This window comes from Aspergillus multicolor (genome assembly GCF_047715735.1).
Source record: "Aspergillus multicolor strain CBS 133.54 unplaced genomic scaffold BDW74scaffold_40, whole genome shotgun sequence".
In the NCBI taxonomy this organism is placed as follows: Eukaryota; Fungi; Ascomycota; class Eurotiomycetes; order Eurotiales; family Aspergillaceae; genus Aspergillus; species Aspergillus multicolor.
The window spans coordinates 136569-161473 of NW_027395991.1; the positions used below are offsets into that span (position 1 = coordinate 136569).

The following is a 24905-nucleotide window of genomic DNA, read 5'->3' on the forward strand; positions in this document are numbered from 1 at the left end:
CATGTATCCAAAGGCCCTCGGGCTGCCAACATGCACCACGATATTGAAGTCCAAAAAAGACAAAGAAAAAACAAAAAAAAAAAAAGATAATTCATAATCGTGTCCTGTAGCAGCCATGAGCATTCTCGTTATAGCTTCCCTCGCACCTCCTCTTCCAGCTCAACCAGCAGGACACCCTCCGCCACATCCTCCTCTTCCTCCTCCATCTCAAACACCCACTGCGCCCGTCCAGCCCTTGGGCTCCTCACCTCAAGCTCCATCTTCATTTGTTTGACAAACGCAACGACCTGATTTTCCTGTACTGTGTCCCCAGCAGAGACAAGCACCTCCACCAGCTTCCCCGACAACGGAAGCACGATATGGCGCGGATTGTGGGGGTCTCCACGGCGATGCGACGAGACCATTGCCGATGCAGCCGTGTTTGTTGACTCCAATTTCATCCGGTATGCCATGGAAGATGACGGCATGGTATGTTGGACTTCCGCTGACAGTGATGACGGGAAATCACTCTGCAGCACGCGAGTGAGTTGGAGATGTTGCTGCTGCCGCTGCGAATCCTGGTGGCTGTTCAGAGGCTCGAGAGTGATGGACCACGCGTCACCTGGTCGGAACAGCAAGTTGGACTGGGGTAGACTTGAGCTAGAGGAGCGAGGCGTTTGCGTTGTTGTCTGGACTGAGCGGGATATGCTCTCTCCTAGTTGCACCTGCGCGAGGTTCGTCTCCAGCCACTGCGTGTCCACAGTCCCATTCAGAAAGTCCTCATGAGCCAGAATACCCCGCAAGAGGTTCAGGTTTGTCTTGACACCCGAGATCCTCGTATCTGCTAAAACCCTTCGCGCTTTGAGAACAGTTGCCTGCCAGCTAAACAAACTGGTAACGATGATTTTGGCCAACAGGTTGTCGAATTGCGCACCTATAACCACCGGACTGAGCCCTGACATATCGATATGAGTGTCAACACGAACGCCATTGCCTGTAGGGACACTAAACTCCGTGATTTTCCCCACACTCAGCGAGAAGTTGGCTTGCGGATCCTCCGCACAGAGCCGAAGTTGAATGGAGTGACCACGGGCTTCAGGACATGTGGCCAGACCAAGCTGCGCAAGCGAGTAACCCTGCGCTATGAAAAGCTGAGCCTGAACGAGATCAACTCCCGTAACGGTCTCGGTAATCGTATGCTCCACCTGAATCCGCGGGTTGATCTCCAGAAAGTAGAATTGGCCGAGCTGCTCATTCACCAGAAACTCTACAGTCCCGAGAGACCGGTAGTGGACAGCCCTCATCATGCGCACTGCCGCCTCAGCGACTTTGCGGATCAGGCCTTGATTCCGCTGACGGATGGCTGAAGGCGCAGACTCGATGATCTTCTGGAACCGCCTCTGCACGCTGCAATCCCGCTCCCATAGATGCTGCACCTCATTCCCATCACCGACAATCTGGATCTCAATGTGCCGGAAGCCATCCACAGCAGCCTTTTCGACAAAGACCGTTCCTGACGCAGACTCGGCTGTAGCGACCCGCACGGCACCCTCGAGGTCCTGGTCCCCACGCACAAGTCTAATTCCCCGACCCCCACCGCCATCAACCGCCTTGACCATAACCGGATACCCAACGTCGCGCGCAAATGTCCTTATAGAATTAAAATTTGCGATGTTTGGGGCAGGTCCACACTCCAAGTCCAAACTCGGCAGCACCGGAACGCCATTCTCCCGCGCCAGGTGCTTCGCGCGGAGCTTATCTCCAGTCTGCGCCAGAACCGCCCACCTCGGCCCAATGACCTGCACACCGGCCTCATGCATGCGTCGTGCAAACTCTGAGCTCTCGCTCTGGAAACCGTAGCCCGGGTGGATGGCGTCGATTGCATGTTGTTGCGATAGGCGGGTGAGAAGGTCGATATCTGTATACCCATCTGGAGTGATTTGCAGGGCATGGTGGGGACGCCCGATGGCGCAGTGTGAGCGGTCGTCTTCTGTGTACAGGGCGTATGTTTCGATTGCTGGGCAGGTTTCGCGTGTGGCTTGGAGGATGCGCACGGCGATTTCACCTCTGCGTTGTTGTTAGCAGCCGGGGAGGTTGGACTTGGACTTCGCGTGAGGGTAGTTAGTACCTGTTTGCGACTAGCAGACGCTGTATTGGGCGTGCGGTTGACATCTTACATTACTTTACATATCATGTCTGAAAAGTTGCATATGGTGTTCTGGCGTTGAGGCTTGATGATACCTATGTCCTGGCTGTTCCTAGGGTAGGGTATCCTCGGTACTCGGCACCTGCATTATGTACCCCTCATGAGGAGAAGATACACAACAATGGGAAACACGATATCCTCATCTATCCACACTATACAAACAGACCTCAGAGTATATTGCAACCAACAATGCCAGACGAAAGCGACACCAACACGCCGGCATCAGCAAAGACCCGCCTCCGCCAAGTTTCCTCCCATCTAACCCTCCCCGCCGACTACGCTGACGTCCTGGACCAAATCCGCACCCTACGCCGCATCGCCGCAACACCCGACCAAACGCGCCGCGGCTACATCCGCCAAAAGCAAGCCGGCAAGCTGTGGGTGCGCGAGCGCCTCGAGCAGCTGCTGGATGCGGACAGTTTCGAGGAAATCGGCTCATTGTCCGGTACCGTGCAATGGGAGAAGACGGGGCCGATGCGCGAGAAGCCCGTGTCATTCACGCCGAGTAATAATGTCCAGGGGTTTGGATCGCTCAACGGACGCCGCGTGCTTGTGACGGCGGATGATTTCGCTATTCGGAGTGGACATGCGGACGGGGCGTCGGCGGGGAAGACGCTCTACGTCGAGAAACTGGCGCTTGCGCTGAAGGTGCCGGTGGTTAAGCTTGTTGATGGAAGTTCCGGTGGCGGAAGTGTCACGACCATCCGGAAAGAAGGCTGGAGCTACCTCCCCTACGTCCCGATGTTTCACCAAGTCATCCAGCAGCTGAACGATGGGATCCCGAACCTCGGTGCGGTCCTGGGACCCGCGGTATGCATTCTTCTCACCCTACCAGCCCTTCTCCTCTCCACCTTAACCTTACCTGCCTACGATACTAACACGACTGGGTAGATCGGCCTCGGCGCCGCCAGGGTCACGGCATGCCATTTCTCCGTCATGGCCGGCGACGTGGGCTCCCTCTTCAACGCGGGCCCGGACGTCGTCAAGAACGCCACCTTCGAAGAGGGCCTCTCCTTCCAAGCCCTCGGCGGCCCGCTGATCCACTGTGCAAACGGCACAATCGACAACATGGCCGCCAACGAGGCGGAGTGCTTCGCGCAGCTGCGCGCCGTGCTCGCCTACCTCCCCAACTGCGGCAGATCCAATGCCCCGCCTGTCCTCCCCTGCACGGACCCCGAGGACAGAGGCGACGAGGCCCTCCGCGCCATTATCCCGCGCAAACAGACGCGCATGTACAACCCGCGGACTATCATCGACGCCGTCGTTGACAGGGCCTCGTTCTTCGAGATCGGGGCCCTCTGGGGCCGAACTGCTGTTGCGGGGTTGGCGCGGCTGGGAGGTCACCCGGTGGGTATCATTTCGTCGAACTGCGAGGTGAATGGCGGCGCGCTGGACGCATCGGGAGCCCAGAAGCTCGCGCGGCACCTGAAGCTCTGCGACGTGATGAACCTGCCCGTGCTGCAGTTTGTCGATGTCCGTACGTAGCTCTTTCCTATCCCTCCCATTTCATTTAGTCAGTGCTAATCTGTGTTGATATTATACTAGCCGGCTACGCAATCGGCACAACCGCCGAGCGAACGGCCACAATGCGCTGGGGCGTCGAGCTCGCAAAGGCCTACTTCGCCAGCACAACGCCGCTCTTCAGCGTGATCGTGCGCCGCGCGTTCGGTGTCGCGGGCGGCGTCATGCTCGGCGCGAGGGATCCACACGTGCAGATCGCCTGGCCGTCGGCGACGTGGGGATCCCTGCCGCTGGAGGGCGGTATTGAAGTCGCGCATCGGCACGAGCTGCGGGAGGCGGAGAGACAGGGTGCCGGTGGCAAGAAGGAGCGGTATGTCCAGCTGGAGGAGGAGTACCGGCGGCTGATGAACCCCGTGCGCACGGCGAATGCCTTTGGCGTCGAGGAGATTGTGGATCCCGTAAGGACGAGGGCCGTTGTTTGTAGCTGGGTGAGGCATGTGTATGAGGTGCTTATGCCGGTGAGGCTGGCGGAGAGGGCGGCGGGGAAGGTGGTGCCCTCTTTTAGCTGATGCGATATATTAGTCAATGGATGATAATCAGCTTGTTGTAGGTGATGATGAACTCCGCGGCGGGCTGTTCTTCATCTGGGATCTGGCTCTATTAAGCTCTTCTATCTTGTAGATCTTTGTCTCACCGATACCTGTGTGTCTGGTAGCTCATTTTCTGGTGCAATCTCCCGATCCAATGACCAGCCTCAAGGCCATAAAAGGCTTTCTCATAGTTACTGCACATCCTCGCAAGGAATGTTCAGATACAGTTGCCCTGTGAAAGCCCGCTTGCTCCATCCATAGCTTATGGCTTACGGTCCTCCCAACTTCAAACCCCGGCCAACAACGCCCGCCTCGTCGACGGCTTGGGTTCACTTGCGGGCTGCAGCCGGAGTAGCATCTCATCTTTGTGTCTTTGTTTCCGTCTGGATCAGCTCGACCTCCACCTCTACCTCACCTCAACGGTAGCTCAACGAGCACCCGCGCCCAGCACCCGCGCAACGGACGGTTCCGGAAGACAGACAAGCCCGGTCCAAGGTCCCAGTGGTCAGGGTCTGTCGAGGGTGGGGGGAGGGGGGGAGGTAGGCCTATGGCCTCGTAAGACGGGACGAGTAGTCCAGAATCACCCAGTCGAGCCCCTTGTAAAAGTCCGGAACTGGCTGAAGACGACGAGAGGTGCTTCAGATTAGGCACAGTGGGGACGGTGAAGTACCCAAGATAAAGGTAGAGATTGATTGCCATGGGTTGGTAGCGAGATATCCTTGGACCCCCTCGAGAAAAAGAGGAGAGAGAAGAAGGCAGAGACGAAGTCGTGTCTAGTCTACGCCCGGGAACCAACCTGCCAGCTCTGCCATTAGCCAATCGATACCTAGGTAATCCCGCGCCATGCCAAAGACACCAAGACAGTAAAAAGTAATAAGAGGCATTAAACAATAACGCATTGGTATCAAGCAAACTGGTATCCTCAAGGAACGCTAAGAGCAACGATAAGACATGGACTGTTCGTAAAGGGACGCAACGCGAAAACACAACGCAACGCAATGTAACGCACCACACCACGCCGCGGCACAAAGCAATCCCAGCCATAATAGAACAAGCCAACTACTTCCGCCACCCCTCATGCGCATCCCGACTAAACCGCCCCGAGCGAATCTCCTCCTGTCCGGCCCGCGAGATCGCCTCGTTCTGCGCGACCCCGTCCTCGCTACCAAAGGTGCGGTCGACGGCCGCGTTGATGCCGCCGCGCAACCACTCGCCGGCGCCCTGGGTCGTTGTTAGTGCTATCCTGACATGGCATAGATGCGTAGAAGCGCCGGACGTACGTGAATCGATGCAAAGACCCCGCGCACCCCGCTGCCGACGCGCTCGCCCATGTCGGCGCCTGAGCGACTGGGGGTGGAGTTGGGTTCTGGCGCGATCTTGTTAGCTGGGAAGATTAATGGATGGGTTCGAGAGGAGAGAAGGGGAGAGGCGTACTGTCAGCGCCGATGGAGCTGGGGTGCTGGTATCCGGGGCTGGGATTTGGCCCTTGCGGGTTCTGCGCCTCGGGGATCTGGTATTTGAAGCCGGTGTCGTAGGCGCGGTCGCGGTCGTTGCCGTTATCGAAGCGGCTGGTGACGGAAGGGTCAAGGTGGGCGTCTGCTGGTTTGCGGTCTGCTGCTTGTTTCTCCATTTCGAGATGATGATGATGATGATGATGATGATGATGATGATGATGGCGAAGAAGATGAAAGTTACCTAGTGTTGGTGTTCTGTTGACGAGCAGAGCAGTGACGTCACTGCTGACACCACCTGACCAGCGCTTGTTGCAGGCGCAAACAACCTAGGACTCTACGTAGGTAGGACGGCCGTCGCAGTCGGCACTCTTGCCCAGCAAGGGGAAGCGATGAGCTCGTATCATTTCGATCATGACGAGAATGACAGGAGCACTCCGTATGAGTGTTCGGAAACAGTATGTATTCGTTGTTTTCCACTGCGGGAGCTCCGGTTGAGAACAACCTAAGATCGGCCCCGCTCCGCCGACCAGTACCAGGGCCTGTATCGGTACGGTACCAGTACCAGTACCAGCGATGATTGGCTCCGCTGGCAGGGGCGTGCGAGAAAGCTTGGCAGCAACGACGCGCCACAGTGCTACAGTACAGCGCTACCCCGCAGATGTGCGATGTTCCTGCAGCTAGTAACGTGGGATCAAGGATTTCCAGAATCCTACTTTGGTGCTGCGCTTGGGCTTCCAGCAAACATAGGCGAGAGAGCGGTGGCGTGGTCGGTCTTTGTTCGCAAAACGAGCAGGCAGGCAGCGGCAGAGAGCCGACGGGCGGGGATAGCTCAAAGGGCTTCCTGAGGGGCGTTGGTCTGGTCGGGGCTGGGTCGGAGGCGCATCTCTTCACCGCTGGATCGGACATTCTAGATCGAGCATTCAACCACTGGGTCCGTCCGCGCAAGGAGGCGCTGCCGTGGAGTACCGACCGGTCCCCAGCGACGTAGGTTTCTTTGTCCAGGGGCGGTGGGGCATTTGGAAGAACGCCGCGGGGTATCGGGGTGGCTTTCTTCAGCGGGAATAATGATGTCTCAGAGTCATGACGACCGATGGTCCCCAGCTCCCACTCCAGCGGCGTCTACCCTAACCTATGTTTCAAGTCCTCATCTTCGTGTGCTGTCAGAAAGGTACCTATCAATCAGCCCACATGCGTATCTACGTTCAAGCAGTGAAGGATCGGAGCGGCAGGACCTTACGTTTTTGGTCAAAGGCCCAGATGGGGGAGATCTAGAGCCAGACTCTCGAACAAGCCAACAATTAGCTGGGGTAGTGTACTCGTCTGTGGGTAGTGGTAGTAAGCCGGCATCTTCGTCACTCTGGCAATACGTAGAGAGTTGACCATTGCCCCTGGCTCAGTTGGTATCGAAGGAGCTTTGATGTTTGTCCCGAGGACTGTTGAATATGTCGGAGCAGTGCTCCTCTGCCCTGGCCCCCTTGAGCCAGCCATTCACCGCGATGGCGCAGTGCGATAGGTAGTGAATACCGTAGACACACTCACTCTGCCGAGTTACTACCTAGAAGCCTCGCCGCCCTCTCTCTGAAGAGTGAATTCCCTTTCCCACCCCGTCTATAAAATCCCGCCTCGAAGTGTGCCGTTTCCTTCTCATCCTCATCACTCCTCTCCAGTCTGACCCGCCTCTCCCCTCGAGTCTCCCACAAACACAAACCCAACCAGCACCATCCAACAACCCCTTCCTCTCGAACACCGCCCCGCCAAGCCAAACACAACACCGTCCACAAAGACAAGAGCCAAGTCAAAGCCAGGCCAGAACCCGATCAAAAAGGATCCTTTCCACTCTTCTATACCGATCGCAGTCTGCTCGCTCGTTAAAAACCCCTACCTTCCGCGCCTCCTCTGACTTCTCTCCCATCATCAGTTGATCCCTCAGCGCCGAAGCGAATTTCTCCTAGCCATCTGGGTCCTTTCCTTCTTTTCTATCTAAGCCGTATCCAACACCACGATCGAATCTATTGCGTCTTCACGGTAAGCAGCCTGTACCACAAGCTTTTGAGGCGGCTTTCGGCATCAGAGATCGCCCGTTCTGTCTAGCTCCGCCTTGCGTCATGTGGCGAATAATCCAGCGGCTCTTCAATGGGAGTCAGACGTCGGGAGATAGCACTGATGGCAATCAAGGGTACCGGGCTGGGATGGGAAAGTGGCTGAAGGACACTTTGGGTTTGTGTGTCTGGTCGAACGGGCCTAGAACACGCGGCTGTCAACGAATTTTTGTTGAACGACGGTACTCGGGTAAGTCAGCCATCATTGCGTCCATAAAAAGGAACACTATACTGATCCACGGTCGATGATAATAGGGTGAGAGTCTTGCAGCCATCGAAAGGCTTTTCGGCGTGACGGAAGCCAACGCCAACCAATACCCCGGAGTGTGCGCGTATGACCGACTTCAGAGCAAGTATGCTCCGAAGATGGACAGATTCCCTCCGGAAATCTGGGGATTTCTTGAGGATAACATTCCGTTGAATGCGGCAGGACTTTGGACATGGTGCGATCTTATCACCCAGGTTTTCGCAACCGGCCCTAGGCAAACCGAAGATCAGCCCGCCGATGGTAGAAGCAACATATTCTGGACGTGGTGAACTCTATTCATCCAGATCGTATTCATCCAGATCTTCGCAACCGGCCCCGACGAAGCCCAGCCTGACGAAGCCCAGCCTGACTCTGGAGGTTGCAGGCTACGCGTACGCTGACTGTACGCCAACCAAGCTGTCCCCAAGTCACTCTGTGAGGGTTTCGGATCTTCTTTTCGAGTCTTTTTTTCGGGGGTTCCCTTCGAGTCATTCTCTCGGTATTCATTGTTCTGCCACTTCGCGGTAATAGTACTTAAGACACTCGTTTGCTCCGTAAGATCTTGGCAGGAGTTGGTTAGCATTGCCCCAGTCCGCGCAAGTAGATCGATTGGAGCAGCTCAATTCTCACTGGTTTAGAGGCGCCAGGCCTGATTAGTGTTATCCCTTCGCCCTTGATCATCACGTCAGTTCTTGCCGCGCCCCGTTTATGGTTCGCGTCTGAAGGTGCTGCAGGCGTATGGGCGCATGCATCCAGCGACAAGCTTGATGGACTTCTTGGAGGATCGAAGGCAAGTGGCGCAGCATTATACTGCCCGGTTAACATGCATTGGGCTTGTATTGGCCTTTGCGTTCGGGGTGGTGTAGTTGTGTCTATCTACTGTCAATGTGGGTAAGAAACGATAGATAGTTTGTTTGTGGCGGATGGTAACATTGCTCCGTTGTTGGTAGTATTGCATACGAATCTGGTCCTATGTACTTTCGATATTTGACGATTGAGTCCATTTTGCTCACCAAACCCATCCTAGTAATGTCCCCGATGGACAGCGCAAACATGGCGCCGCCTTGTAGACCTGACACTGCATCTCGTCGCCCAATATGAAGAAACCAATTGGGAGGGCCGAACCATCCTCCTCACCATCGGACGGGAAAATTGATGCGACATCGAGAGAGGGTTCTGGAATTCTGTCTTTCTCGACCATGTACTTTCCATCGAGCCAGGTTTCCTCTGGAGGTAGCGATCGGCCGGTGCTGAAAGCGCTTGTGAGATCGTCCGCCAGCCCGCAAGCGACAACTCCCGCACGATTGTTGGCTCGGTGCTCTACCAAGGTGAAATCACGGGGACCGGGATGGCGGAGGACAACGAAGCCTTAATCCCAATCATGCGTTGCGTCTTACAGAGATCTACACTGGAGCTTGAATTTAGATACGTCGGGATTTCTGGCATTCGGTACTGGAACCTGGGCCGGACCGGTCTGCTGGCAGCCCAAGCGAACAAATGGCCAGACAGACGAGCAACTCCGAACTCCCCTACTCACCAAACCTACCCAGTCCACCATCTCGACACCATCACGCCCTCAGTCGCTCCTGGCGAGGACGCGCCATGCAGATTTACAATTAACTCCAGCAGCACTGGTGTTTGGCAGTTGCTACTGTTTCGAGTTGCTCAATCGCCACGGCCACGTCAGAAGTGGGAATAAGCCTGGCGACCTCTGGACGGCAAGGACGCGTCGTCGCACGAGAAGGGTGACCCGGTTGTCTGGAGGAACGCCCCAGCCTGCCCTACGCTGGTTCCGCTCCGCCCAGCTCAAGCCCGCCGTGTTGCAAGGCATCTGGGTCTGCGCGGATCCCGTGATGAAATTTCTCTACATCACGTCCACACTCCGCATGGTATTAGATCGCGGCCGTGCTTGCGCCTTGGCCCACCCGCTGCTGTACCCTCCTTAAAGCCACGATCCCGCCCTCCGCAGAACCAGACGCAGTCCGAAAGACCGAAGTCGAAGACGGCATGTGATGAAGCGATACCGATACATCCGTCGCGGGTGATTCGTGCTCCTCCCTTCCCCTTCTCCAACGATCGTTCTCCGCCCGTCGCCTCTCCATAACCCACGGCCGGAAATTGAAGACGAGACCGCAAACACCTACCCCAGTCCACAGTGCCAGCTCGGTGCCGTAGATGACCATCGCCAGGATATCGAGGCGCGGCTCGAAGACTACAAAGCGCCAACATCACCATCAGTCGAGGTTTTAAGAAGAAGGAAAAGGAGACGAGAAGAGGAATCGGGCACGTACCCACCGAAACCAGCGAGAATAGATCTCCCGCTGCATCGATCGCTACAAAGATGAAGCTGATTCCGCGGACTGTGCGATGGACATAGATGTCCCAGTAATGGCGGAGCACTCCCGCGGCAAGAAAGCAGGCGCTCAGGATGGCCATGAGCGTCAGCGGCCAGGATAAGTCGCGGGACTTTGCTTCACGTAGAGCGAAGATCAAACCTGTCTCGATCGCGCCGAGGAGGAGGAGTAAAGCCGTGGCGGCAGCGGCGCAATTTCCGAGCGCGTATTTCTGCACTGTTTCAGCATCACTGTGTTCTGAGTTGGTGGGCTATTTTACCTTTCCATAGTAAAGGCACTGCGCCCACGTCACCAGACTCAAAAACGTGAGGATCTGGGCTTGTATTCGGAGCGCGACGTTCAGCTCTGAGACGATGTTGTAGACGCCCAGCGGAACGCCCGCGATTGCCCAGAGCAGCATCATGGAGGCTTGCAAGCCTTCGGTGTCATGGCGGCGGTAGTTAATGACGATCTGAGGGAGAAGCTGGGCGAGATCAACGAAGTCAATAGCGTAGGGCTCAGAGAGATCGGTACCTGGACGGACCAGCAAACCTGTCGTTGTCAGATACGGGATAATGGGATAAGGCGGACTGACTCACTGCACCGGTGGTGCCGAGGATATTGGCGGCGATGGGGACGTCCATGGTTGTGCCTAGGAGCGGTCGAACTGGCTACAGGGAAAGGTTGTCGTCAGAAGAGCGCAGCGCAAGGAGATCAAGTCCCCACCAGGAACAGCCCACGCTAGAGGCTTGGCTGCCCCTTTCGGACAAAGCCCTAGGCACTCATGACGGTCGACATAAGAGGAGAGGGCATCGCATGACGAGTTTGCAATCATCTTCGCCGCAATGAACAACTTGAGTGTGCGGTTGACCGTTCCAGATACCCATCTTCTCGTCAGCGGCGAGACCAACGCGCCTATTCCAGGCTCAATCTCTATAACGTCGCTTATCCGTCCAAGCACAGTTTACCCCGAGATCGTGATCGAGTTAGCACGACTAGTGAGGCCAAAAGTACCGATTCCACGAGGCCCAGGTCTGGAAGAGGGCAGAGGCAGCAAGAGCTGGCGTATCTGGAAGCGAAAAACAGCACGAGCCCAAGCTCAAGCGAAACCTCTGCCCACGCGAATACCCGAAGCACAATTGCAGACGATAGCCGCATGTAACATCTGGCATGCTCCAGACCAAATAAGCCAAGATACTCACGAAAGCACGTTCAACTTTTCCCTGGCCCTCGCCGGCGATATCCCGCCCACAGCGGACACGGTGGTGGGGAGTGTGTCCTACATTGTTACAGCGACAGTACGCTTTGCATCGACCACGAGCATACAAGAATCGAAGCCCATCGACATACATCGGCTAGCAGCACCGGAACCCATTTCACATATCCGGTCATACCCTGATAGTCCTGTGGTCACGGAACTTCGCATAACTCCGCAACCAGCACAATTGGAGTACAGACAGGCGGCCAAGACAAGCAGAGCGCAACATAGCTATGACCTACTATGGCGAGCGAGGTCAACCATCATGCCCGCAGCGCGAAACTCAGAAGTGAGATGCATTGTCGCCAAAGAAGTGCGATGGCGGGTCGAGGAGACAGTCAAACTTCTATCTCTCTGCTCAGCCAGACAGGGCAACGGCAACGGCAACGGGCGGCGGGAGATAATATGCCATCAGCAGCGCACTCGGAAGTTATGCCATGGACAGCAGACGGGGCGGTGGGTAGCGGGCAGGTGTCAAGTGGAAGACGAAGGTTGTTTGATTGAGATACCGTGTCACGTAGACCTTCCGAACGCTGTCAACAGCATAAATGCGACTTCGTACCACAACGAAGATGGTAATGACGGCGACATACTCGCAATCACCGTCGGTCACCAACTGCATCTCGAAGTCGTTGCGGGTGAGGATACTTTTCACCGAGAAACTGGCGACCTCGTCGAGCGCAAGCCATGCGTCAGGTCCTACAAGGCGGCCTTCGCTCTGCCCGTCTACGCCGTCGCTGGCGACGATCTATTGAGCGAGTTGCATGCCGCGAACGGGCTTCCAAAATACGAAGCGTCATATCCAGCACTGCCAGAGTATATAACAAAACCATAATTCTGGTGAACCATGTCTCAAGAGAACAATCATGGCTTTACCATCCCGGGAGCGCCTGCAAACTACGGCTTAGAGCAATCGCACGGTCGGCGCCAATGATAATCAGACTGAACAGGCTCGGCATGCTGTGGGAGAAAACCCAGAGTCGCTCAAGTGATCCGCGGAGCATGATCGACGAGTGTTACAGCCGCTAGCCTGCAGTGGCCACAGCCGCGAGGCGAAGACCAGAAAGACGCCCGGCGCAAAATGGCCATTCCCAAAGTCCGGGCGGAAGAAAGCCGGCTCAGGGCGTTCCAACAATGGTCGATGGAAAAGCGGCGAAGGCAAAGAGAGAAAAATAGATCTCAGTCCCTCAGCTCTTCTTTGGTAGGGCTTTTGAGCAAGCACACTCCCAAACAAAAAAGCATCAGCAATGGCAGAAGCAAAGAACCGTCAATTAACCGTTCAAATTTGGCCACTGTTCGAAGGTCCCGTCAACTGGCGAAACCTTTTGCAGTTTGATTTGAAGAAGCGCCCAACGGAAGGTTTTCCCGCCACCCATGTGCAGCAACTTGCGAGACGTAGAGGACTGTAAAACGCGAGTCGGTCGCCAGAAGCACCTCATCCTTTCCAAAGTAGAATTTCAGAAGGCTTGAAAATTGTCCTCGTGGCGGGAATCGCTCGTAGGGTGGTATTTTGCAATCCTTACTAAGGATACGCCGAATAGTTAGCTGCTGGGACATCGGAACTCAATCCAAGAAACATACCTTGCATCCGGGAAAATAGCGCTCAACACATTAGTTCTGCAAATCGAAATGAAGTGGTAGATGCATGAGTAGTCGGGTGTCCGGGCCTCCTGGCCGAAGAAAAGGTCGCCTAGCCACTGCAATCAGCTTCCCTCATTCTCCCAGAACGCAGTATAACTAGGGCCCGTACAAGGAGTTACTTCACTGTTTGTCAACTGAGGCGCAGCCCTATGATGAGTTGTCATAGGAGAGCCAGATCGAGCGCATCCCTCCACCGTTATCTTGACGGTCATCGTAGGGCCCTTGGGTTGCGCGGAACAGCAACACTAGGGATATGAAGTATCTGGCTGCGTTTGCCATGACGCGGAGATCGATTGTCTGGGGTGCATTCGCATCAGGAACAACGGTAGTCGACAACTATCGCAGATGACTCCATCAGCACAAGCAAGATGCGTAGTTCGAAACTCTTGCTCAGGTCGTCTTTGTCTTACCTGGGCCAAGACTGTATCTCAAGACCGCCGCCTTCCGAACTCCGAGAGTCCTGAAGTCGCTTTCCACTCTCGATAGCTCACTCATCCTCACCCCAAGCCGTAGACGCTATACAAATATGGTGCTGGAAGGCATCTCAGAACCTCATACAAGAGAACTGAGTCGAGGAGAGCTACCGGTTTGGAAGTGGTGTGGGTGGAACAAATCAGCTTCCGTTTTTACTGACAGAAAGCTGCTGGAGTCTAGGTCCTAGACTATACCTAATAGCCTGAGTTGGTTAGAATCGAAAGCCTCCGCCACCCGTTTTTGTTGGCAATGTCTTACGAGAAATATTGTTAATCAAGCTCCATGGTCTGATGGCGCGTTGGATGTTACCGCTTGCGTTACAGGTCCACGATCGGCCGTGTCGAGGAACACGGCGGCAGACAGAAGGTTATTCATCAGCGATGTGATCGTTGTGAGAAACATGTCGACGAGCGTCTTGACGGATATCTCATTTGAGTCGGGAGGCCGTTGAAGTGAGGTGTTTGTCTGATGAATCATCTGCGGAAGATTGTTTTCGCACGACGAACAAGCGACATAGCGGCAGCAAAAATCTTGGATCTGCTTGTCAATCCAGGCTTTCAAGGCAATTGGCTTGCAAACGGAGTGATAGACACCGATGAAGAGGTGGGAGAAGGGCCCAAACGAAAAGGCAAAGTGGAAAGATCAGAGGCTGACATACGGAACGTACGAAAAGGAAGGAATGCAAGGACGAACTTGATGTTGCTGCAGACGTGACAGAGTCGGAGTCGCTCGAAATTGCGGATAGGTGCAGGAAGCGGTTCGTAATGTCTTCAAGTCCTCTTGACTGCTCACCTGCATGCGCACTCCTGGTTCTTCGTCAATCTTCGCCGTCAATCCTGTGTAACGGCGGCAACTCGATTTTGGCCCGGGAACCCGAGGCTGAAAGTCGTGCTTCAGCTGTGACAGAAGCAAGCTGTTCCCTAGCCGTTGGAAGCATATGCAGGCGACCAGATGGCGCAGTGCGTCGTGTGGGTACATGGTCTGGCGAGGAGAGCTGGCGAGACCCAAGGCTACGGTACGGCGATGCAGCTTGGTCTGTTGCACAGCGCTGACGCGCCCGAGGAGTTCTGGCGGTATCCAGACTTTCAACGAAGCTTCTCGACCCGCGGGTGTCCTTGTATCTTTGTTCATGAACATAGTGGCTGAGCGCTCAGTTCCAACGACCCTGTGATTATCTTCCTCCAGCGGTAATTGACGACCAGGAGACGACGAAGTGCGGACGGCCAGGTTGGCTGGGAAAGAGTCGGTGAGACGCGCAGGGATGATGCTAGATGGAGATGGGTTATCCGTGACAGAGACTAGACTACTGCTTTTGTAACTGTTAGCCAGCCTTTTCTCCCAGTGTATAATGTACTTACCCTCACCAATCCGTAAACCCAACCCTGGTCCCTGGGTAGTCGAGCGATCGGCTCTCCAACCCAGCCAGACAGCAAGGCAGACGGCAGCATCGCCATTCCGGACGTGATCAATCAACGGCACGTCTCTCACAAGGTCTGTTGTGATTGTTTCCCTCCGTATTTTGCTCGTGACTTGGCAGTGAGAGCTGGGCCATCGCTGCTCGTGCTCGTACAAGGACGCAACTTCCCCGCGGTCAAAGGTTCCGCATGAGAGACTGGACCAGGCAAATAGATCGGCTTCTCATGGATTACAGCACAAGGGCGCAACGGTGCAGCAGATCTGAGTACAACGGGGGTCGAAGAAGCTTGGGAATGGAAACAGGAGGGGTTGTTTCCGCAAAGTGTAGCTCGGATTGAGTTCCCAGCGACCCCACAGAGAGGATCTAAGGCAACAACAATCGCCGTCAGGCATCAAAGCCGGATGACATTAACGTAATTCACGGGTCGCTCGCGCACCGCCCCGCTTTTTGCCTACGCTCTACAACTTAAAGCCTCTCGCAACTACCTAAAAGTCTATATTTTTAATTTTCTTGCTGTTAACAACATTCAGAACATGCTATTCTTGTATGCCCCTGAATATGACACTAAGAGCACGTTAGTGGAGCACGTCTTGGCGCGCCTAAAGTTAAAGGTGCAGGATTAGTAGACAGCCCTACCTCTGCATATAAATAAGTATTTCTTATTACCACGAGTTCCCTACCCTCCTGTATAGTAAGGCCGCCTGTAGGAGTTATCTGTTGCTTAGAACATGACCTCTTCTTCCTCTCTTTCTTATTTGCAGTGCGGAGTTTATGGTTTTCAAGTGCCAGTTGCGCAGAGTTGTATAAAAAGATCTGGGCGCCTTTAATAATTTACTGCAGGGCATGTTTTAAAGGTGTAGATAAACTTTTTAATCCTTTTTTTAAAAGCTTTTTAAGTAACTCTGCCTGCCTCTGCAATTGCTTGATTGTATACAGCGTTGCAAGCGCGGAGGAGGCCGTGGAGTGCCCCCCGTGGCTTAGGGGGGGGGTGTTGGCGTATGTAATATAATATTAAGCTTCCCAAGGACTCTTTCAGGGCAAAATAAGTATATTCCAGCTACAGCGAAGCTGCTTTAGATATTCTGAGGCTTAAAGACCTCCCGGTGAGCAGTGAGATACTTAGATAAGAAGTTAAGTTTATTAATATGCGTAAACAAGGATTGCATTCTGTCCTTAACCAGGCCACCATACGCCCGCTTTAAAGGCCTAAAATAACCAACATCAAGAGGCTGCAAGAGGTGTGATAAGTGTGGAGGCATGTAGATAGGAATAACTTCATGTTCCTTATAAACCTTGTTAAATTCAGGTGTAAGGTGGCTGCCATGGCTGTTAAGAATAAGAAGTCTATATCGGCTGACTTTTTAAGTATTTATAGCAGGAATAAAGACTTCTTGGAGCCACCGCAGGCCAATATTATTATTAGTCTAGCTATTTGGACTTAATTTAATATGCCAGTCATGTGGGAGGTTGTATTCGGCAAACCATCCTTTTATATAAACTTTTCCTTTGAAAATAATAGTGGAGGGAATACACCACCCCATGGAGTTGATACACTCGATTGTTGTCACCCACTCGCGCTGGCCTGGCTGTATAAGATAAGGCTTTCCAGGCATGTTGGCTCTTGTCATAACTTTTATAGTAGAAATAATTCCCATTACAAAGCCTGTTTTATTAAAGTTAAAGATATCCTTGTCAAGTATTCCAAACTCCTCCCGTACTGCTTATAGGGTATGAAACCACTCTTGTATAAGCTTTAAATCCTCACATTTAGCCCTTGTATAATAATATTTCCTGGCAAAGCGACAGCGGACCTCTGGACAGCGTTTAATAAACTAGGTAACCCAGTTTTTACCCACTGAAGTAGACCCAAGGGGGTCATCAGTATGGAGGATGATATTGGCCATCTCTCGTACGTGTACAGGTTGTGAAGGGACTCCACGCCTGTCTTATAATAAAATCCACTTTATTAAAGTCTCCTCTTAAATTTCAGAGAGTTTGAGGTTATGGTTGCGGTATTTTAATTAAAATTGGCGGCCCTTAACGCGATTGCAGAGGGTTCCAGGTGGGACATTATTAGCTACTGCTACACCATAAATACTGCGAATTTCTCCATTTTCTAACTTTTAAATTGCAAGTTAAAGTTAACCCTCTTGCTTAATTAATTCTTAACGAGTTTTCTTTCGATTTGGAGGCATGGTGGTTGGTAGAAGAAAGAGGTGGTGAAAACGCGACAACTTTTTGGGCGGTGCGCGAGCGACCCGTGATGCGCGAGCGACCCGTGATGCGCGAGCGACCCGTGATGCGCGAGCGACCCGTGAATTACGTTATCGCTGTCATGGTCATCCTCTACCCTCCATCCGAAGAACAAAGAACGGGCGGCGCTGGAGGCATCGTTGGACCAAGATGGGGTTGTCGGCTCGTATATCTCAGTCTCAACCAAGCTGCCCCTGTTTGAATAACAGCCCGGCCACTTTGGTGGGAGGGAGCTTCGTACGGAAGGGCGCTTCGCTCTACAAGCCCACCTAGGGGAAGAACCCGCTACACCAAAATTCTAGAGCCGCGAGAGTCGACGAAAGAACCGGATTGAGCTTGCTCGGACATCACTTCGTGCTTGGAGCTCGTACTGCCCTTCGATGAGATCGTGCTCTCCAGGCGTCACCCGCTAGACGTAGCGTACCTATGGATTAATCACTTTAGCCTAGTGGTCGAGAACGGCCCTATTTCATGCCTGTCTCAATGCCTAGCTGATAACAGGTCGTGTCATCCCAGCCCAGCCCGGTGCCAACTTCGCTGTGGCTCCCTGGATCCATCCCGGCAACGAGATCGTGGTTCCACGGGTTGGAGGTCCAATTGCGCCCGATCTCAACGAACAAAGACGGCATATAGCGCCAAACTACACCGTTACATACCAGCGCCTCCATCCTCGGCCGGTCTTTGTCAGTGTCTGAGCTGCCCGGGATGGCAAGACGCCAAACCCAAATTTTGGCCGATACGCGGCTTACCCCTGCGGTGGTTCCAAGTGAGTAACAATAGCAGGAGGGTATTATTTTGCTGATTCACTCGGCTGGCTTCGTATTGACGCCATTGCCACGGCACATGTGATTGAATCTTTGAATCAGAGTGGAGGGGAGATTTGAGCTTCTTTGTGTCAGACGCGGGGTGGGAGGACTGGGAAGAACCAGAGCAGGACCGGTCTAGGCTCGGTGGGATGGACGGTGAACATAAAAGGCCATCGGTCTTCATAGTCCCTGTCTACTTCTACGTATTTTTCGCTCCATCATGCAGCACTTTCCGTCGTCCTTTCATCTTCTTTACCTATACCACATCATGGCCTCCAAACTCGAGTCTTCCGTCAAGCCCATCTATGCCTACGTTATTGTAGACACTATATGACCACCTTCATCTACGCTAGTTGGGTTTGTGCTCAGCGCATGCTAACTTGCATAGACGGGCAAAGATCCGAAGTACCAGGACTTGAAAGACATCCCAGGACACTCGGTCCTAATCACGGCCGTGAATCAAAAGGCCATTGACGAGTGGATGAAGAGCTTCCGCGAGTTAAAGGCGGTGAAATATGATACAACATTCGAAGAGCTAGAGCATAACTGGTTTGTGTGGAAAACCACGATGAACGATCCAAGACGGAGTCTCATCGAACCGTTGAAAGGTGAAATGGTGGGCCGCGTTATTATCACCGCTGCCCTGACAGCCAACGGATGGGCTACGGTTTGAAGATGCTACAGGGGCCAACGAATATTCGAGGCAGAGGGTCAGGAGCGTTCGTCTGTGGGCGATCCGAACCACCCTTGACACTCCTTTGATTGGAGTGTTTACTTGATGCTCGCAAAAGCGACAGTGGATGTTATCTAAAATCTCAATGTTGTTTTGCTTCATCGCACTGCCAGGCAATTCCTCGTCAAGTTCTAACCCATCAACCTCGTGTCCCCATACCATAGTCATTGTTGTCAGATCGTAGTCAAGTACATCACTGCACCCTGCACATAGGCACTGCGGGTCACAGGAGAGCTATGCTTCCAGATTGCTTGTGCCCATGCCCAGGCCCAGCCAGGCCTAGACCCTGTGAGGTTGATGTTGATGGTGGCATTAGTCTACGATAATCATACTGTCTGCCCTTGTTCGTAGGGCCTTTGGTATGGTAAGGGCTCGGTAGTCTAGGTACGGAGTAGTGGAAGTCGATCGAGGTTCCAACTCGTTCCCCCTGCTTCCAGCTTTCCCGGACAATCCCTATAATACCTCTGCCGTCGCTTTTGCCCACGCCCTGAAGAACTTCGTCCCTCCATACTAACCGACCACCCAGCTTCGAGCCATCGCCAGCACCTCCCCACAACCCCTCTCCAGCACTTGCGTTTGATATCTTTGAATCGTCGACAAGTGGCGTTGGGTAGAAGGGCTAGAGGTAAACTGGGGTGCGCTCCCCACGCTACTACTACTTCGAGTACTCATACAACTAATCAACGACCCAGCCTACAGAAGCATCGATTTCGATGCAGAGCGGAACCGGGTCCATGGCACCCGGCATGGTAAGGCATGGTATAGTATGGTAAGGTATGCTATTCAAGAGCACCTTGCATTCCAGGAAGAAGTAGAAGTAAATTGACAATAGATTCAACGGGAGAGTCGGGACTGAGAAGGGGAATCCGAATTTTTATCGCCTTTATATCAACAGCTTGGTCGACTGCAGTCAGCGCGGTAGAATAGCGTCTGACGCTGGATTCCTCTACAATCCAGCCGTTTAGTACGAGCATGCGCTGATCTATTTCTTTCTCGCTTCTACCTACCTTTCCCCCTGCCTCCCACTATCCTTGAATAGGAAGTCCCAATAGATATGACGACGTCGACTTAGGGTCTGCAGACGCGGTGTAACAGGATCTATGCAGGATCCGAGCGCAGATTGAGTTGGACCCTGCATGCTCCACGTGAAATGCACAGTATCTAGGCACTTGCAGATACTACCGGCTCGATAGGTAGATTGGGATCTGTACGAACTACTATAAGGTACCCTATCCATCCGCTACAGAACGACCACAATTCAACAAAATGTCAATTCTACCGTCATAACCATTACCGTAAAGTCTACTGGACCTACCATGGACATCACCAGCCTACAAAGGTCACCCCGATATCCCTGCGTCAACGTCACTCACCTTGCCCACCGCAAAGTCCATCACCGGCACCCTGGCATCGCCCGGGCCGGGCACTCTCATCCTCGCCACGATGTCTTCGGGCTGCACATTGGCGTTCTGCCAGCTCCACACCCGCACGTCCGGCGCCAGGTGTGAGATCATCAGCAGCACCAGCAGGATCGCGATGATCAGGTGGCTCCACTGGAAGGAGCTGTCGTCTTGGTGCCGGGACTCGTAGCCCATCGTCTGCTGCAGCCGCAGCGTCGGCTCGATCTCGATGTCGTCGACGTCGGCGAACCGGACCTGCTTCTTGCCCTCCCTGGTCTTGCCCTTACTCTTGTTCTTACCCTTGCTCTTGGCCTTCTGGGCCGGCCCGATGGTCCAGTTCTGGGTGACCTTGGACCAGTGCGAGCGCTCGTCCTTGGTTAGTGCTTCGGGGGTCCGGGGCAGATACTTGGGCCCCGCGTAGGTCTTTGGCCGCGGGATGAAGGGCGCGGCCGCCTTGGTGATGGTGATCAGCTTGCCAAAGTTGCCCTCGTCCTCGGTCGAGACGCTGACGTCCTTTTTCTTCTCGTCCACATGCCACTTGCTCATCATCAGCAACGACAGCTCCCGGTCGTTGCGTTTGGTGTAGGCCTCCGCCGACGCCCGCACCCGCAGGCTGCGCGGGATCGGTGGCAGCACCCGCGTGTCCGTTACGGCCTCGATGCGCTTCGTCCGGTCGAGCATCTGGCCCAGCCGCGTGCGCTTGCGCCCCGGAGCCCGCGACAGCGACATCCCGGCCGTCCGCCCGCGCGGCTTCAGCGCCCCCATGGCTACTTTCTTCTCCTTGCGTCCGTCCCGGTACTGCAGGTACGTGCTGGCGGCGCGGTGCGCGGACACGCCCTTGCTGCTATCCACCGGCCTCGCGGCTCGCGGCCCCGTCGCCCCCGGCCGTTTCGCCGCCGTCTTGGTCTTGCCCATGTGGCGGCGGGCCCGGATCCCGCTCGGCGTCTTGTGCTTCTCCGCGGCAGTGGGCATCGGCATGTCCACGTCAAACGCGTCGTCCATGCCGACGTCCAGCGTGCCCGTCGTCAACACCGACACCGCCCCCTGCGGCCGGGCCAGCAGGCTCTGGAACCGACCCGTCAGCCCGGTCATGGCAGTCCCTTCCCCCGTCCCCGTCCCCGTCCACCGCGCGGCCTGCGCCTGCCGCTGTGCCAGCAGCTGCGCATTCTGCTCGTTCAGGTGCCGCCTTAGTTGCAGGTTCTCGTTCGACAGCCACCCCGTGTACTTTTGCAGGTTCTCGGCCCACTGCCCGCTCGCGTGGTCGTGCGCCGCCAGCCGCACCTTGTACTGCTCGATGACGCTGTCCGCCGCCGCGAGCCGCTGCTCCAGCAGCGCCGACTGCGTCTCGTGGTCCTTGAACCGCTCCACCAGCTCGCGCTCCCGCTGCATGATCTTCCGGTATGCCTCGACCTGCTCCGCCGCCTTGGGCCCCGAGCTTGACGCATTTGCATGCGCACTCGCACTCAGCGCCTCCTGCATCTCCATCGCGTCCCGCATCGCCTCCGCCGCCCGCTGGTTCTCCTGCATCTCGTTGTACAGCTGCTGATTATCCGCGTTCAGCTCCTCCACCTGCGCCATGTACTGCTCCCGCTCGTGCGCCAGCGCCGCCAGCTCCTGGTCCTGCGACAGGCTCGTCGCGTAGCTCCGCATGTACTTTGACTTCAGCAGGTCCATGCCCACTTGCGCCGGCATCTGGCCCTTGACGACTTGCCGGATTAGTTCCTCGATCTGTGCGGCTTCGGTGTCAAGGGTTTGTTGGCTTTGCTGGGCGGCGGCTTCGCGCGCCGCTTGCTCTTGCATTTGTGCTTTTAGGTACTCCATTGCTTGGATGTTGGTGCCGATGTCGAGGTCGACATTGGGGGCTGGGGCTTTGCCCAGGTCGCTGCCGTGGTCGTTGCCGTGGTCGTGCTCTGGGGCTGTGCTGGTTGCCATTTTGTGTGGTTGTGGTTGGTACCTGTGACTGGGGGTAAGTTTGTTTGTATGTATGTAAGTGAGTCTCTCTGTAAAGGGTGAAGGTATAGGTATAACCTGTAACACCTGCCAGGTATTGTATGATGCTTGTTTTCTTATAAGCGTGGTGTTGCGTAGTGTAGAGTATAATGATATAGAAGTGTAGCAAGAAGCCGTGCGCTGTGACGCACAGAGTGTTTCAAGAGCTCTGCTTGCCTCCTTGCTGGTTGTTCGTTTTGTTTCGTTCAGTTTTTGCTTTCGCCGCAGCAAGTCCGAGTGGTTTTGGTTTCCGTTTTGGTTTTCAACCCGACCAGGGGCTGGGGAATCGCCCGCCCTAAATATGCTCCCCAGTCCAGCCCGTGCACGAGACCAGACTGCGGGCGTTACCTGGGACTTTCTTTGTGCGCATAATGGGCCGCTTTGTCTCGTGAAACGCCTTTGCGGCTTGCCCTTTGTTGTTGCGCTTTGTTGCGGACAATAAGTCCCTTTGTTGCGGGGGGTGTGTGTTTCGGATGTTCAGTGCTCTTTTACGTTTTCTGTACTGTATGTTGAGGCTAGGGCTATTGTGCTATGCTTCTCTAGATATCGCAGTCTAGAGGGAGGTGGGGAAGCAGGTGGGAGGATGTTACGTCTGATGATGTCTATGTATCTACGGCAATGCGTCTGCTTTGGTCTGGTAGTAGTTGTTTGGATGGGTTGGAATGTGTATTGTAGTATAGTATCTTGTGCTGGTGCTTGGTGCTGGGTTTTGTTTTTTGACCAGATAGACCGGATGCTTGGATAGGATGAGAAAATTGGGGATATAGTCACGTCAAGTCAAGCTCGGATGGGAGCTGACTACCTAAGATAGATAGATGCTTGCTGCGTCGTGGGATGGTACCGATTCGTGTATCTTATTTTCCATACTGTACTGTTTTCTGTTTTGTTGGTACCCGTAGGAGGATTAGGATGCATGGGGCGGCATGGAGTGAGAGGGTGTAAAGCGAGTGCTGGGTAGAGTAAAAATAGATAACTGGAATTCAAGACTATGATTTGCAAGGGAATTGATTTCGATGTCGGGGAATGCTTTTTTGCACAGTCAAGAGTCAGGTATACCTGCGAGAGTTAGATAGGGCTAGGCTGAGTAGGGAGGTAGGGCCAAGTCGAGTTTTGCCCTAACTCCGACGAGGGTGAGGGGAAGCAACGCAGCGGCGATAAGCAGATGCTAAATGAAGATGAAGTAAAGACCGTTTGTACAAGAAGGCAAAAGGAAAAGAACGGAAAGCAAATCAATGATCGATTGGACTGGGTAGTGACCGACTATTTGAAGCGAAGGTATCCAAACGCCAAAATATATCCTGCGCACCTCTCCCTCAGACAAGCCCTACCACATCACCATTACCCATACCTCCACGTAGACTCGGTCAGCGCCTTCACGTCCTTATCTTGCTGCAGTTCATTTCCAGTCCTATTCACTTCCATTTCTCTATCCACATCCCAATCACCATCACTATAATCATCGCTCCCATCCTCACTCCCATCCAGCTCAAAACTCTTCTTGTACATCCGCCGCTGCGCCCGAAACACCTTCTCTCGCTCTGCCGGTGATAGCGTCAGGGACACTTTGCCCTCTTCGCTCTCATCTTCGCCTTCAACCTCTTCCTCGGGTTCCCTCCTCCCCGACCGCACAATCGACTCCCCAGACCCAATCCCAAGCAAACTAAACCTCCGCCCCCCCTGCACCTCCACGAAATTCAGAAACGCCGCGTATCGGGTAAAGACGTCGTCGCGCTCGGCGGTTGATACCGTAAACCCTGTTCCCGAGGACCCGCCCACATTCCTGCTGTTCCTGTTGCTGTTCCGCTGCCTAGCCTGCAGTTCCCGCTCCACGAACCCCTCCACACTCCGCAGCGTCGTCACCAGGAATTTATTGTATGCTACGCGCTGGCCCCTCGGTACGGCTCTCGTCGCGCGGAACTGTGCGAGAAGCCGGGGCGTTTCGTGGAGGAGGAGTTTTGCGGTGCTCATTGTTGCGGATGTTAGGGCGTAGCGATGGGCGAGGATTGGGTCAAACCGTCCGCCCTTTCCACCCTTCAGAACGAAGTCTGGTATGGCGTGGCCTTGGGCGCTGGCGTGCCAAGTGTCGCGGAGTTTGAAGTCTGAGAGGGGCATTGTGAAGATGTAGAGATGAGATTTCGGGGTATGGTTTCGGTGGGTGTTGGATGTTGTATGGTGTATAGAATGGGGAGTTGGTGTAGAAGTTGACGTTGTTTATACGGCGAATAAGGTAATGTTTGCTGTGTAAACGGACTGGACCTGTTCTGGACACAGTCGGTAGGTTCTGGAAGTGTGGAAATGGATGGGATTGTGTTTGTATTTATGGACTTGTTCTGAGTACCATAATGGGCAATGGATGGATAGGTAAGGCGGACATGGTATTGAGACAAGGTCTTGGTTATCACGGTGCGAAGTTGACATGGAGACAACGGTTCTATACAATGACTTTATACGAGATCCATTATTCTCATTGTAATGGCACATAGCATGTCCGAATAAAGATTAAAGACACAAAGCCAGCTTAGGGCCTTCCAAGATTCGTTGTAGAGAACGCCTTCCTGTCTTATT

The 24905-nt window shown here is 54.3% G+C and overlaps 9 protein-coding genes across 9 annotated transcripts; 2 read left to right on the forward strand and 7 right to left on the reverse strand.

The window, feature by feature from the left end:
• Positions 1-46: 46 nt before the first annotated feature.
• Positions 47-1478, reverse strand: BDW74DRAFT_162284 (putative pyruvate carboxylase). Its single transcript, XM_073725922.1, has one exon. The coding sequence runs from the start codon at positions 1284-1286 to the stop codon at positions 129-131; it is 1158 nt and encodes a 385-aa protein (XP_073578932.1). The 5' UTR covers positions 1287-1478; the 3' UTR covers positions 47-128.
• Positions 1479-2374: 896 nt separating this feature from the next.
• Positions 2375-4215, forward strand: BDW74DRAFT_170975 (acyl-CoA carboxylase subunit beta; the record flags this gene model as incomplete). Its single annotated transcript, XM_073727240.1, has 3 exons — positions 2375-2995; positions 3077-3662; positions 3731-4215. 3 exons carry the CDS (start codon positions 2375-2377, stop codon positions 4213-4215), a joined length of 1692 nt encoding a protein of 563 aa, XP_073578933.1.
• An 81-nt stretch (positions 4216-4296) lies between these two features.
• BDW74DRAFT_162288 (uncharacterized protein) lies at positions 4297-5911 on the reverse strand (the record flags this gene model as incomplete). Its single annotated transcript, XM_073725923.1, has 3 exons — positions 5671-5911; positions 5517-5620; positions 4297-5457 (listed from the first exon to the last, which is right to left on the reverse strand). A coding segment is annotated over exon 3 (628 nt), but the record flags the coding sequence as incomplete, so codon positions are not given.
• Positions 5296-5866, reverse strand: BDW74DRAFT_182963 (uncharacterized protein; the record flags this gene model as incomplete). Its single annotated transcript, XM_073730381.1, has 3 exons — positions 5296-5457; positions 5517-5620; positions 5671-5866. 3 exons carry the CDS (start codon positions 5864-5866, stop codon positions 5296-5298), a joined length of 462 nt encoding a protein of 153 aa, XP_073578935.1.
• Positions 5912-9831: 3920 nt separating the features above from the next.
• BDW74DRAFT_103098 (PQ-loop repeat-containing protein) lies at positions 9832-11180 on the reverse strand. Its single transcript, XM_073721551.1, has 5 exons — positions 10969-11180; positions 10904-10921; positions 10650-10853; positions 10328-10601; positions 9832-10248 (listed from the first exon to the last, which is right to left on the reverse strand). The coding sequence occupies exons 1-5, from the start codon at positions 11011-11013 to the stop codon at positions 9929-9931; spliced, it is 861 nt and encodes a 286-aa protein (XP_073578936.1). The 5' UTR covers positions 11014-11180; the 3' UTR covers positions 9832-9928.
• Positions 11181-11214: 34 nt separating this feature from the next.
• On the forward strand, positions 11215-12462 carry BDW74DRAFT_182965 (uncharacterized protein; the record flags this gene model as incomplete). Its single annotated transcript, XM_073730382.1, has 1 exon — positions 11215-12462. One exon carries the CDS (start codon positions 11215-11217, stop codon positions 12460-12462), a length of 1248 nt encoding a protein of 415 aa, XP_073578937.1.
• A 953-nt stretch (positions 12463-13415) lies between these two features.
• Positions 13416-14879, reverse strand: BDW74DRAFT_182966 (uncharacterized protein; the record flags this gene model as incomplete). The annotated part of the gene is made up of 2 exons (XM_073730383.1): positions 13416-13604; positions 14535-14879. 2 exons carry the CDS (start codon positions 14877-14879, stop codon positions 13416-13418), a joined length of 534 nt encoding a protein of 177 aa, XP_073578938.1.
• Positions 14880-20291: 5412 nt separating this feature from the next.
• BDW74DRAFT_170978 (uncharacterized protein) lies at positions 20292-22283 on the reverse strand (the record flags this gene model as incomplete). Its single annotated transcript, XM_073727241.1, has 2 exons — positions 20292-22079; positions 22206-22283. 2 exons carry the CDS (start codon positions 22281-22283, stop codon positions 20292-20294), a joined length of 1866 nt encoding a protein of 621 aa, XP_073578939.1.
• A 1395-nt stretch (positions 22284-23678) lies between these two features.
• On the reverse strand, positions 23679-24452 carry BDW74DRAFT_182969 (uncharacterized protein; the record flags this gene model as incomplete). The annotated part of the gene is made up of 1 exon (XM_073730384.1): positions 23679-24452. One exon carries the CDS (start codon positions 24450-24452, stop codon positions 23679-23681), a length of 774 nt encoding a protein of 257 aa, XP_073578940.1.
• Positions 24453-24905: the final 453 nt, after the last annotated feature.